At 40.6% G+C, this 12,166-nt stretch overlaps 1 protein-coding gene across 7 annotated transcripts in view; it reads right to left on the bottom strand.

Moving 5' to 3' along the window:
• TRIM55 (tripartite motif containing 55) overlaps nucleotides 1–12,166 on the bottom strand; it is a 38,288-nt gene that overhangs the window by 16,046 nt on the left and 10,076 nt on the right. For 3 of the 7 annotated variants that reach the window (XM_036031169.1, XM_028533884.2, XM_036031168.1), the window contains exons 5-9: nucleotides 3,943–4,176; nucleotides 3,566–3,588; nucleotides 3,338–3,462; nucleotides 1,809–2,098; nucleotides 174–461 (exon numbers count right to left, since the gene is read on the bottom strand). In XM_036031169.1, the coding sequence (XP_035887062.1) occupies nucleotides 174–461; nucleotides 1,809–2,098; nucleotides 3,338–3,462; nucleotides 3,566–3,588; nucleotides 3,943–4,176 (960 nt within the window). The remainder of the gene's footprint in view (nucleotides 1–173; nucleotides 462–1,808; nucleotides 2,099–3,337; nucleotides 3,463–3,565; nucleotides 3,589–3,942; nucleotides 4,177–12,166) is intronic. The other 4 variants (XM_036031167.1, XM_036031170.1, XM_036031171.1 and 1 more) reach the window with 3 other exon arrangements.

Below are 12,166 nucleotides of genomic sequence, written 5' to 3'. Positions count from 1 at the left end.
GGTCAATATAAGGCATAAACAATAAGTCAGCATTGAGGCTGAGTTGTTCCTGAGATTTTCCCAAGGCCACAGCTTCTATCTGCCCCTTTGGAAGCCCTTCTTTCTTGCTATGATTCTAGCAGGACCCTGGGCGGCACAGGGAAGCATTCAGACACAACAGCATCAACACTAACCTGAGAAGTAGCTGCAGGTGAACTAGTTTCCTTACCACTCACTGCTGCCCTCTCACTGGCTGCGGCTTCTGCCACTTCTGCCTTCTGCACATTCGAATCCTCAGAACCTGGAGGCCCTATGTGCCCCAGACCTTCGCTCACTGGGGTGGAAGGTGGGTTGGTGGTAGCTTTCCGGGTTTGGCCTTTATACCAACTAGGGTAAAACAAGGGATCCGCAGTGTCCGATGATGCAGAGACTGGAGTTTCAGACTCTGTGGTCTGCTGAGAGCCAGTGGATATAACCTCCCCCTTAATCAGGACAGATACATTCAAAAGTAAAAAGAGAAAAAGAAGAAGAAGAAATAAAGCAGTCGATTTTAGTTCCCTTTGGGCTTTACAACTGTGAGCTCTGTGTGTAGTGCCTGATTTAGTGCATGTTTTAGCTCATTCCACCCTTGGCAAGTGCTAAGGGAAGGAATGATAACAGTGCTCTTCTTTGTGGCCTCGCAAGTGCCCCTCTTCTTTTGTGGGCTTGTTTTTCACCAGAGAATAACCTGGCCAGGCAGACAACGGAATCCTAAAATGAAAGTTACTTACAAAATATCAGATATGGGAGAAAGGTGAAACTATTGACTGCAATTAATTTTTCACAAATGTGGGCCCCTAAAAACCTCTCTCCTAAAACCAAGCATTGATCTTATTTTCATTTAGTTACCACCCCTCTTCCAATTTCAGTGCGATTGGTATACCTACATTTCCAAGATTCTAGGAACTATAAAAATAGTATTTAGCCTGGTTTCCTATGGAGGCAGAGCATAGAATATACTTTCATCCCTGAGTTCTCCCTCTGTGGTTTTGTTTCTGTAGGTAATTTCAATTCTCTTTGAAAGCAGGTACAAATACAGGGCTCTTCTGTGATGAGTCTGCACTATTCACAAACTCAACAGGTTGGGATCTGTCTGCTGAAAGTGGCACGCAGTCAGCACAGAGGCTTGAAAACTGGACTGTAAATTCTTAGAAATATAAGGTCAGCCAATCAGGTACTGCATCCAGGATAAGCTAACTTCCTTAGAAAAATTTTAAACAATCCTGTCACTACTTAATCTCATCATATGAAAGATACATAGAAAATTAAGCTTCATATTTGCCCACTGAATGAAAGATATAGATATATTTCAGGGTAAGCAAGAGGGACATAAACTAGCATGGCTTCTCTATTCACTTCCATTATAATCTACAGAAAATGCAAAGTTTAAAAGTATAATCATTTTTATTTTTCACTCTATATTATTTATTCCTCACTCTTTACCCTGTATCTATATTGAGCAGACCTAATCTTCACAATTTTGGTGCTCTATGAACATGTCACACACACATACAATTTCCAGACAAAGATTGCCTCCAATCTGAGGGTGATGTTGGTGGAAAATCATGTTAAACCAAGTGTTGACAACCAGTTGTAACAACAATGAATCAGCTGAATCACCTACAGGGACTTTTCTCCCTAACATTGTGACTGCCCTGAAATCTTTTGTCTTCTACATACAGATGTCTGGCACATGGTTATCTTTTCCTTAGGATGGAATAAATTGTTTAGGCAGTTGGGCAAAGAAGCACACCTGCAAGTCCTGTAGGAAAGAACTCCTGAATGGTTACCTGTGTCACCGGGGCATCAGCAGCAGGTGGCAGGGCTGGAGGTGGCTCTGGAGAGGAAATAGGAAGAGTGGCTGGGGCAGCCTGGAGCTCTGAGGCCAGCTGAGAGGGTTCCAGGGCTTTCTCCGGACTTTCATCTTCTCCTGATGGCTCTGTTTGAACATTTTCTACCTCTTCCAATTTTACTCCTTCTCCTTCTCCCTGTCCCTCTCCTTCTCCCTGTCCCTCTCCTTCTCCTCCGCCTCCTTCTTCTCCCTCTCCTTCTTCTCCTTCTTCTTCTTCCTCTTCCTCTTCTGGTAAGGTAATGTATTTTTAAATCATTACAATTACTAGTGCAGCCATGAAAACAATTAATGGCCAAGGCTAGAGAAATCATCTTTAACAGATACTTGACTGTGGCCTAAGTATGTCATGCTGGAGTTTTGTACTTCTAGTTAAATGTAGACAAGACAACTGTGAAGGGGGCACAAATCATCATCATCTTCCTTGCTCCCCTCCCTGCTATGATGCATAGTCCTCATCACTACCATGCACCATCCCTCTGACCTTTGCCCAGAACCTGTTCACATTTTTATCACACTCTGTCACAGCTGCAGCCTCCTGAAGGGCTAGGATTGACACTTATTTATCTCCATCAAATCAAATAGAAACACAGCTCTCTTCCTTATCTGAGAAAACATACAAAACCCTTGTCTTATTTTAATTTCTTACCTCCTTTTTTCAGTAAATGCTGACTTTTGCCACAATAACTGCCATGACTCTTTTTCTAAGCTTAATATTATTCCCTCAGGCAATATTAAGGGGAGATAATATTAAGTAATTTATAAAAAGATCTATCCTGAAGATTTGCTTTTAAAGTTATATCTATGGACAGTAATCCACCTTTGTGGCATTAGTAGTGGTCCAGCTGAGGTGTCTCATCACCTAGATGTGCTAGGATGGATCAAGCCATCAAAGATTTGGTCAGCTTCAAGGTTATTTTCTTCTTGTCAATGATTTCATCAGGATAAATTTCCAGGAGTGGGATTTCTGAGCCACATGGTAGGAATGTGTTTATAACTCACAGAGTACATCTGGCCACATGGACTAAGTTTTTATTCCAGGTTGTGACTTATTCTGTGACTTGCTACTATTCTTGCCCTCTGATGTTGTCTATGTTTTATTTTTATCTCATCCTTAACTTTGCACCTGATGACATTTTACTTCATTGTGGCTAACACCTTCTATAGGGCTGAAATTGAGATTTTGTTATCACCATCAGTTATTAAGTATTTGACTACCCAGAGTCAAATACCCAATAATGACATTACAATGGGCACTGTGATATGCAAGACTAAATAAACACTGTCAACAAACTGTTGACAAACTGTTGATTTTGCAATGAAATAGAGCTTCACATTAGATTACAATCCTCATAAAATTGTCACCATCCATTCTGAAAGTGATTCTGAATCCACATTTCCTCTCACTGAACTCTTCTGCAGCTTTCATACACCTGCAGTTTGGGCCAAATGGTCACAAGAATAACAAACCTCTGTAAAAATCAATTTCACGTATGATTTTTTCTTCTCTATTAAGGTTGACTGTGAAGTGGTTCATGTTCTCATAACCATGTTCTATTTTCTCCATCTGAAATGCCTTCGATGCTTCAGAAATTCTGCAACAAAGACAAGTTGCCACTTACTGTCATGGTTTACAGTTTGATAGCCCTGGGTAAAAATGAAAAATATGCATTTTTCTATAAAATTAAAATTACTTACTTTTGTAAAAGGGTTTTGGCATTCTGTGAAAGCAAACAAAAGATAAGCCTACTTAAATTTTTTGATCAAAGATGATGTTTGAGACTTAACTCTTTCCTTTGCTGACTCTGAAAATTTCGTGGCTTAGTTTTAAGTGCCATAAACAACTGCTTCTTTATGCCAGAATCCTCTTATATTTAAGCAATGTTGTGGGCCCTTAAATATATGCTCATGGACTTGTTTAAACAGATGGAAAATGAGCACATAATGGACTTATATTTTAGTTGGTAAAATGGATCAGATGAGGTTGCATATAAAGTAACAAAAATATGATGACAACTACTTCTCCAGCACCCACCTGTTTGGTCAGCTTCCTCTGGTGTCAAAAGGAGACTTACCTGCAGAAATACTGCCATTTCTGGCTCATCCATGAACTGGATTCCCGACTCAACCAACTTTGATACGTTCTCCAAGTGATCAGAATACTTTTTGATCAGGGCACGGACATGTTCAAGTTTCTCTCCTTGGGTTCGAGTAATGACTTGGGTCATCTCATTCTTCCTCTCCTCCAGGATGCCATACAAGTAATCAAACTTCTCACAAAGCTCCTGTTTCTGTTTTTTGCAGCATTCCTGTTAGTTGGGTTAGCTAATGTTAGAAAGTGTTTGAAAGGATGTCTGTTTGGAGAAATCACCTGGATATTTTGGGAAATAAGAAAATTTATTTATCTAGGATTTTTTTTCTTTTCCCTTAAGCTGTCATTTACTTATAGATTCCCACTGTGTGGATACTCTGAAAATCCCTCTTTTATCAAATTTGGTATTTGGACAATCAAAAATCAGTTAAATTGGTTAAATGGATAAATGATTTTTCAATCTTCTGTTCTTTATAAATGGAGAATTTCATATAAATTAGGACAGGTTTTGTTTTGAATTATATATTGGTTATATAGCTTATAGGTTTATATTTTGCTTTGGGATGAGTGTATGTGTATATGTGTAAGAAAAAAAAACTATGGTACTTCCTGGTTTGTACTCTCAGTCTCTCTCTGCACCACCTATACACTACTGTTCTAGCTTCAGTCCTGCCATGTAGATTCTGAAGCTTCCAATGGCTCTGCATCTGGGATACCTCCTTCAAGCTAACTAACATCACTGCTAGCAAATTTATTCTCCTAGGTTCAGTGCTTTCTCTCTGTTATGATTCCCCATTGCCCAAAGAATAACATTTTAACTTTACTACTAGCATTCAACCCACTTCATGGCCTGAATCTAGCTTTCCTTCACAATATTCTGTTCTTCTTCATCATATACTATGCCTGTGTCCAGCAAAAATGAATCACTCACTTTCTTTGCTCATGTTGTCCCTCTGCTTAGAATGTGTTTTCCCAATTTGCAGCAACCACTAAGCAATCTTAAAGACATGTTGAAATACCACTTCTTCCTTGAAGCTTTCCTTGATCTCTATGGCTGAATGTCATCTTTTAATTCTCTGAAGTTCCATAATAGTTATCACTTATGGCATATACTTGTATCCACCAGGTGCTCTATTTATCCAATACTGTGTAAGAGAGGGAAATACTGAATCTGGTATTAGGTTCCTAAGAAAGGCTGTATGGGAAGTCAGCCTTGCCCATCTGCACTGTGTGTCTAAAGCATCTCCAGTACCATCCAGTTCCATTTACTCTGAGTCCATGTTTAAATCATAATTAATTTTCCAGTTGGCCTAGTCATTGGCCTTTTGGTTTTCAAGCTTCAGTAAGCTTGGTGTGTGTGTATGCCTGTCTCTCTGGACCTGACCATGTCTGGGTCCAGAGCCTTTATAGCTGAGAGCAGGTTTTAAGTCATGGTAATCCAACCTAGAACTCCTGCCCAGTGGGTGCTTCCTGAATCCAGCCAATTTATCTCTGACATCTCTGACCTTTGTATGACCCTTATTACCCATTCTTTCATTTTAGTAAACATTATTCTCTTTGATATCATATATTACTTTCTTCCTTTGTGTGAATTTCTTAAATATCTAAATTATAGAATCTGAATCTGCCTAAGACACATTACCACCTTGGAGAGCAGATGTCCAATAAATATCTGTTGAACAGATTTTAAAAAATCATGTTTCACTTCTATTCAACTTCTCTACTATTCTCAGACTAAGAGGAGAAAAAAGGGATAACCTAAAGCAAATTGCTGATTATGAAGATACTTCACAAATGTACAACTAATACATCCCTCACTCCACTGCCTCCATTGGATAATGGTCAGTTCTCATCACATTTCTAACCAGTCACAATACATGGAGGAGATCTAATGGTACAGACCATTTTAATAGTAAGTATAGTATTCCTGTCATCCTCTCAACCATTCATTCATTTAACAAACAATTCTTACACATGTCATTTGTGTCAAGCACTGTGCAAAGCTCTGGGGCCCTAACAATGAATTAAACATTGTTCCTGTTCTCAAGGAGCTCACAGTTCAATGAATGAGAAAGAATATGGGCCAATAATGTAATATAAACTAGTAGGCTGAATAATAGAAATATATTAAATATTTATATGACGTTTTATAGAAGCGTAGAGGTAGGGCCTTAGTCCAACACTTTGTTTGGGCAGGGGACATCTGAAGGGAAAAGGACCAGGAGTGGTGATGTTAGCTCAGGAAAAACTTCTTAGAGGGAGTGGTGCCCAAATTTGGCCACAAAGGATGAACAGGAGTAGAGGAGGTACAGCAGGGAATAAAAATGTGTGGAGCCTTGACAGTTGTCAAAGTAATAGGACTAGGGCACACACAGCATGTCCAGACATGGAAATTGCTGGGCTTACCAAATTTCCATCCATTTCCAGCCCTTTAGCTTCAGATTTAGACTATCATGCAGGCTATAAACTGATGCCTGTTAGTAGCTTCCCATTCAACATTTCTTTCTCTGCATTACCTTCTGTCCTAGTCTTACAAGCAACCATATATCCACTGCATTTCTGAAACATGCCTTTGATGTTCATATGCTCGGCTGTTTACTGTAAACATATGATAGTTTTTGGGTTATTCTTCTAAAATAAATTGTGGCCCTAGCTGGTGTGGCTCAGTTGGTTGGAACACTGTCCCCTACACCAGAAAACCGTGGGTACGATTCCTGGTTAAGGCACATGTCTGGGTTGTAGGTTTGGTTCCCAGTCTGGTTGGGAATAAGAGGCAACCAATTGATGTTTCTCACATGGATGTTTCTCTCCCTCTCTCTCCCTCCCTTCCCCCTCTCTAAAATCAATAAGCATGGCCTCAAGTGAGGATAAATAAATAAATAAATAAATATGAATTGTGCACTTAAAACATTTATAATAATGAGTATCTTATTAAGATGTGACACTAGCAGAATGTCTTTGTTTTATAAAAGCTTTCTCTTCTATGATTTAATATGTATGAGAACATTTAAGTTTGTGAAAGTCAAATCCTTTTCAGTGAGACTAATGTGAAGCCATGTGTCATGGCTAGTGTATTCAAAGATTACATCACTTATTTGGGCCATATAATTTTATCTAGTGGCTTAAGTGGAATGCCGAGTATTATTTTATTTCTATTCTGTCTTTTTAATGATTTGTATTATATTTAACTTTGATAAAATTACTATCATTTTAATAGCAACCATCATTTGCTCATACTTTACAGTTTGGGAAATGCTACCCCATGAATAGTATATTTTTAATTATTTATTATCATCACCACCATCTTCATCATTTGACTACCTATTTTGTAAAGCATTTACTACATTACTTGTCACATAGTAGGCACTATATAAGTTTTTACTAATTTGGATATAATTTTCCTTTATTTTAATTAATCAATTATGGAATTCTGAAGTTGCATGGAATATCAGATGTAACTGCTACAAACCAATCATTTTACTCACATAAAATACAACAGAATTAAGTCACTTTCTCAAGCTAGACTATCATTTACTCTTGGTGCCTGGCCTAGAGCCAAGATCTTTGAACTCCTGGGTCATTGCTATTCCCACCATACCCAGCAGTGACATACTTCCAAGTAACTTGAAAAAAATTTGTATGTGGACTGCTAATCAACCGAATATGCATCTTTTCACAACCCTAGTAATGCTCACATGAGAAATATGATTTGAATGATTGGATGAATGAATGAAGTATGACTTGTATCTAGCAATGGTTAGCTTTCAAAAGTTTCTGTTTTGTTCTGTTCCAAAGAAATAGGTATTTAACTGGATACCCCAAGCCACTGCTTCATTCAATGCTCAAAAGAAAAGAATGAGAACAAGCTATGCAATATTAAAGAACTCATTTAACCTCAGGACAACAAGACACTTTTTTTATTTTTATCTGTACATTAATGCAGGAGTCCCCAACCTCTTTGGCATCATGGACTAGTTTTGTGGAAGGCAGGGAGGGTGGGGGAGGGGCAGGGAGGCTGGGAAGGGGGAGCTTCACTCCACCGCTGAGGATGGGGGTGGAGGGTGGAGACAGGAGGCAGAGCTCAGGAGAACTTTGCTTGCAGCTTGGTTCCTAATAGGCCAGAGCTGCTACTGGTCTGCAGCCTGGGGGTTGGGGCCCCTTGCATTAAGGGATCAAAATGAATGGTTGCTAGGGTCTCTCTTCTCTATAGTTCAAATATTCTATGGGCTATGAAATGCCTCTTTACATATAAAATGCCTCTTTTGATTCCCAGCAAGTTTCAGAGTGGTCATCTACAGCACTAAGATATAAATCGTATGTCCTAGCCCTGCAATACCAGCCCCATGGCAATGTGCCATGGCCATGACAGAAAAAACCTGAGACAGTTGTGACCACCACTTTTACCATGTAAGGAGTGAGGCTCTGTGACCAAAATAGAGATGAAGATAAGCTTTTAGCCCTACCACTTGTTGTTGAGCAACTGGCTCTACTGGGCCCATTCATATCTCTACCACATTCCTCCATTCACCACACATGTGTCTGGAGCTGCAGCTCTGGGTCTGCAAGTGCTCACTCAGCTTCACCTGAAATACACACTACTTCAAAATTACCTTCAGTAAGGCAAAAGAGGGTAAAAAAATAGACAATAGATTAATAATACTAAAGAAAGAACTACCTTAAGGTAGGAAGATTCTCCTGAGGATATCAAAACCATCCCCTCACTCGTAAAGGCCTATTACAAGCACTTGGAAGAAGTCTCATGAGTGCAGACTAGGATGAGAACCCAGGTCTCTGCCAGGCTGCACTAGAAAAGAGACAGACATATTAGAAAAATGCTGTGCCTCCAGGCACATGGGCTGGAGTTCAGCCCCTCTCCAGCCTGCCAGGCGCCTCTGCACTGTGTTCAGTGGAACAACCCTATTCAATGACCTTAGGTCTCAAGACTTCCAAACTCATGCTTTTTTTCTACCATATTGTCATTACCTACTTTATGTTAGAAAAATAATTATGTTATAATTTATGGAAATTCTAATGCTTACTCCTGGGGTTCTTGGCATTAGGGGTTTTTCTGGACTAGTCCAGATCGTTTAGAAGGTCCTTAGGAAAACCCCCTGAGGGCTGAGAGCCAGGTGAGCCCATCTTGACTTGAGCCCCATGGTTCAGTAAAAGTCATGAGACCACAGTAAGCTGAGCAGCTGTTTAATTCATTCCCATCTGCTGTGGGTAGTCAGCACCTTTTCCAGAAGAGGCTCGGCCTCTGCTGGTTACCAATATTTCCAGTTACCGCAAAACCTCTTAGGTAAAGATGGAGCTTCCATTCATTCTCACTTTTTCCCTCTGCAGGGGGTTGCTTCATCCTGCTATCAAAATTGACCAAGACCCTGATATGCTTACTCTGATGCCACCCACAATAGGCTACAGTTGCTGCAGTGCTTTAAATGACCATTAACATCATTAGAACAAGTGTGCTCTTTCTAAGATGACTCTGAGGATGATACAAGGTGATGCTTATTGAGCCCCTGGCATGTGCTCTTATCCCAATTTAGCCATCACAACAACATTGTGAAGAAGGTATTCTCTTCTAAGCACACATTATATTGTCTCTAGAATATGGCCTCAAAAATTAGGGCATGCTTATTAAAATGAATCTTATTATAGTCATACTTCCTATTTGTAACTGCATGGACAATGTCTCAAAGCTGTTTGGATAAAACCAATGTTTTAGAAATACAGTGGTTCTCGTTGCAAAATCATTAGACAATTTTATTAAAGTTTTCATTTTTTCAGATATTGCAAATGCTCAAGATCAAATATTTATCATTCAATTTGTAGCTGTTCCCCTTAAACAGGTATCCATGTGAAACAAGATCATTTCCAGCCTGCCTGCCCACCTGCCTCAGGAAGGCCAATATTAATATTCTGCTTTCTTGGGGTCCAGTGACATAGAATTAGTGTCATTTATAAAGAGTATAAGAGGGAGGTTATGTTTCCTAGGAATGAAGAATGAAAGTCAAACACTTTTGCCTGGAAACAGCTCTGAGGCAGTACACTTCACCACTCCCTCCAGCAGCCCCCCTCTTCCGTCCCAGTCTGTCCCAGAACAGGACAGCTCTGGGCGTGGAAAGGCAAGGGTAGCCCCCAGCCATGCTTAGTTCTGCTAGAATAGCCCAGAAGGCCTTCCAGTGCCCTGAAATCCAGAGCGCTGGGAATGCCCCAGGCTGAGCCACATTCAGGACAGCTAGAAGGAATAAAGTCTCCATCTTCCATCAGACCTCAGCAACAAAGGAAAATGCGCTCCCCTCTGACACAGTTCAGACTGCCCTTTTGTGACTACAGTCCTTCTCAGTGCCACTCTCGTCATCAATGCAAACTTACAACAACTGGAAACATTATTTTTAAAGGATAAAAATGAGTCTACAGTGTGATTTTTCCCTAAGCTCAGCAGCTGTCCAGGGCCAGTCCTAGGCCAGGTGCCTGCCCAGGCCAGCTCTGCAAGACATTGCGTGATTAGGAACAAAATTAGACATGTGCAGGGAATGGACACTTGACCAAGGGGCAGGTGTCAGGCCCCTCCTGGGGAAAGGTGAAGTAATTAGGGAAGGATAGTGCCCACCCCAGGGGCTACTCCATTTCCCATCCCTCAGGGGTTCCTCACCAATCAGAAAGGAGAATTCTTTAACAACAGCTCCCCACCCCCTGGTCAGCAGCCACCAAAGGCTCCTCAGAACATGTTTCCAGGCAGGTGGTGAGCTGAGCCAGAGAGGGAAACAACAACCCAGGCAAAACAGGAGACTCAAGAGCTCTGTGACCCTGACCCCAGGTACAGCTTTCACCTGCTTGGCAAGGTAGGACCCTTTTACTCTGAGGCAAGGACCTGGTGTGCTTCACTAGCTGCTGGACCAATGGGAAGTGAACCTCCTACCTCTCCAGGAGAGCACCTTAGTGATTACAGGTATGTAGTGGCCATTTTGTGCCAGTGTCTGTCCTCAGGGCCTCTTCAAATGGGGACATTGGCATCAAGTAGGAATCACAGAATCAGAGACCTCCATGGGGCTCTGAGCTGATCCCTGCATTTCCAGATGAGCTAACTAAACTGATCTAAGAGCTGTTATCTGAGCCATGTTCATTCATTCCTTATTTATTTTATTGTGTATTAAAAGTGTTAGGCTCGCTTTAGAAAAATGTGGAATGCAGGAATATATAAAGAAGGCATTGAAAATCACCCATGGTGCCACTATTCACTGCCCTTACCCTTTTGATTTCTGGAGTTTTCCCCCCTATGAATGTATGTAGGGTTATGTATGAATATATGCATTCCATACTGTTTTATGTACTGGTTTTTCGATGTATTTCCTTAAGGTAAAAATCCTAGAAGTGAAATAAACAGGTAAAGGGGATGGACACTTTCAAGACTCCTGCCAATTTACAGTGTCATCTTGAAGCCTTGCAGGTGACAATTACACACCCTCCTCTAGTAACCTGAGGAAGTACTTATAAAAGTTCATTATGTTTGCTGAATGTTTTTATCAGTAACTCTAGAGGTCATAATCCTGATGGTCGCTGCCAAGAAATTCTTCCTGACATCTGCACTAAATTCCTTCTGCTGACTTAACTTCAAACCTGTTTCTTCTTGTCTTGTTCTCAGTGGAAGAAAAAACAGCTGCTTCCTATTGTACCCCCCAAGCCTCCAGGAACAAAACGGGTTCTCAAATCTCTCCCTTCATGCCCTCTCAGTGTCCTCTGATCCTGGATAGGTGCGGCCAGCTTGTTTTCATTTGCTCAAGGCCAACTGTGATTCACAGGACTTTTCTCCTGTATGTGTTCCTAAAAGTCCCTGACAGAAAACCTGTTCCCATGACAGAGGTCTCCGATCAAGGCCTGACCAGTGATGAGTACAGATTAACACACTGATGTACTAACAACATGCTCCTATTTACACACTCAAGACTTAGTGTGGTACCACACTGGAGTGCTGAATCACGGTTTAATGACTGAGTTGTATTTGTCCTTTACTGTAAATAAGTAAAAAGAAAAGTTTATATTGTCTACTTCACAATGTCTTTGAGTTTTTCACCAAAAGTTTTCTTCTATAAATGGATCCCAGATTTATCATGGATTTTAACAGGATTATGAGTGTGAAGAAGAAAGGAGATTGACTTTAATTATGTGTAAGTCTATAATGAGATGATTATGGCCAATGCCTTGAA

Source organism: Phyllostomus discolor, chromosome 7 (assembly GCF_004126475.2).
Source record: "Phyllostomus discolor isolate MPI-MPIP mPhyDis1 chromosome 7, mPhyDis1.pri.v3, whole genome shotgun sequence".
Classification (NCBI taxonomy): Eukaryota; Metazoa; Chordata; class Mammalia; order Chiroptera; family Phyllostomidae; genus Phyllostomus; species Phyllostomus discolor.
The sequence above is the reverse complement of the archived record's forward strand: the minus strand, read 5'-3'. Positions and strand labels throughout refer to the sequence as shown.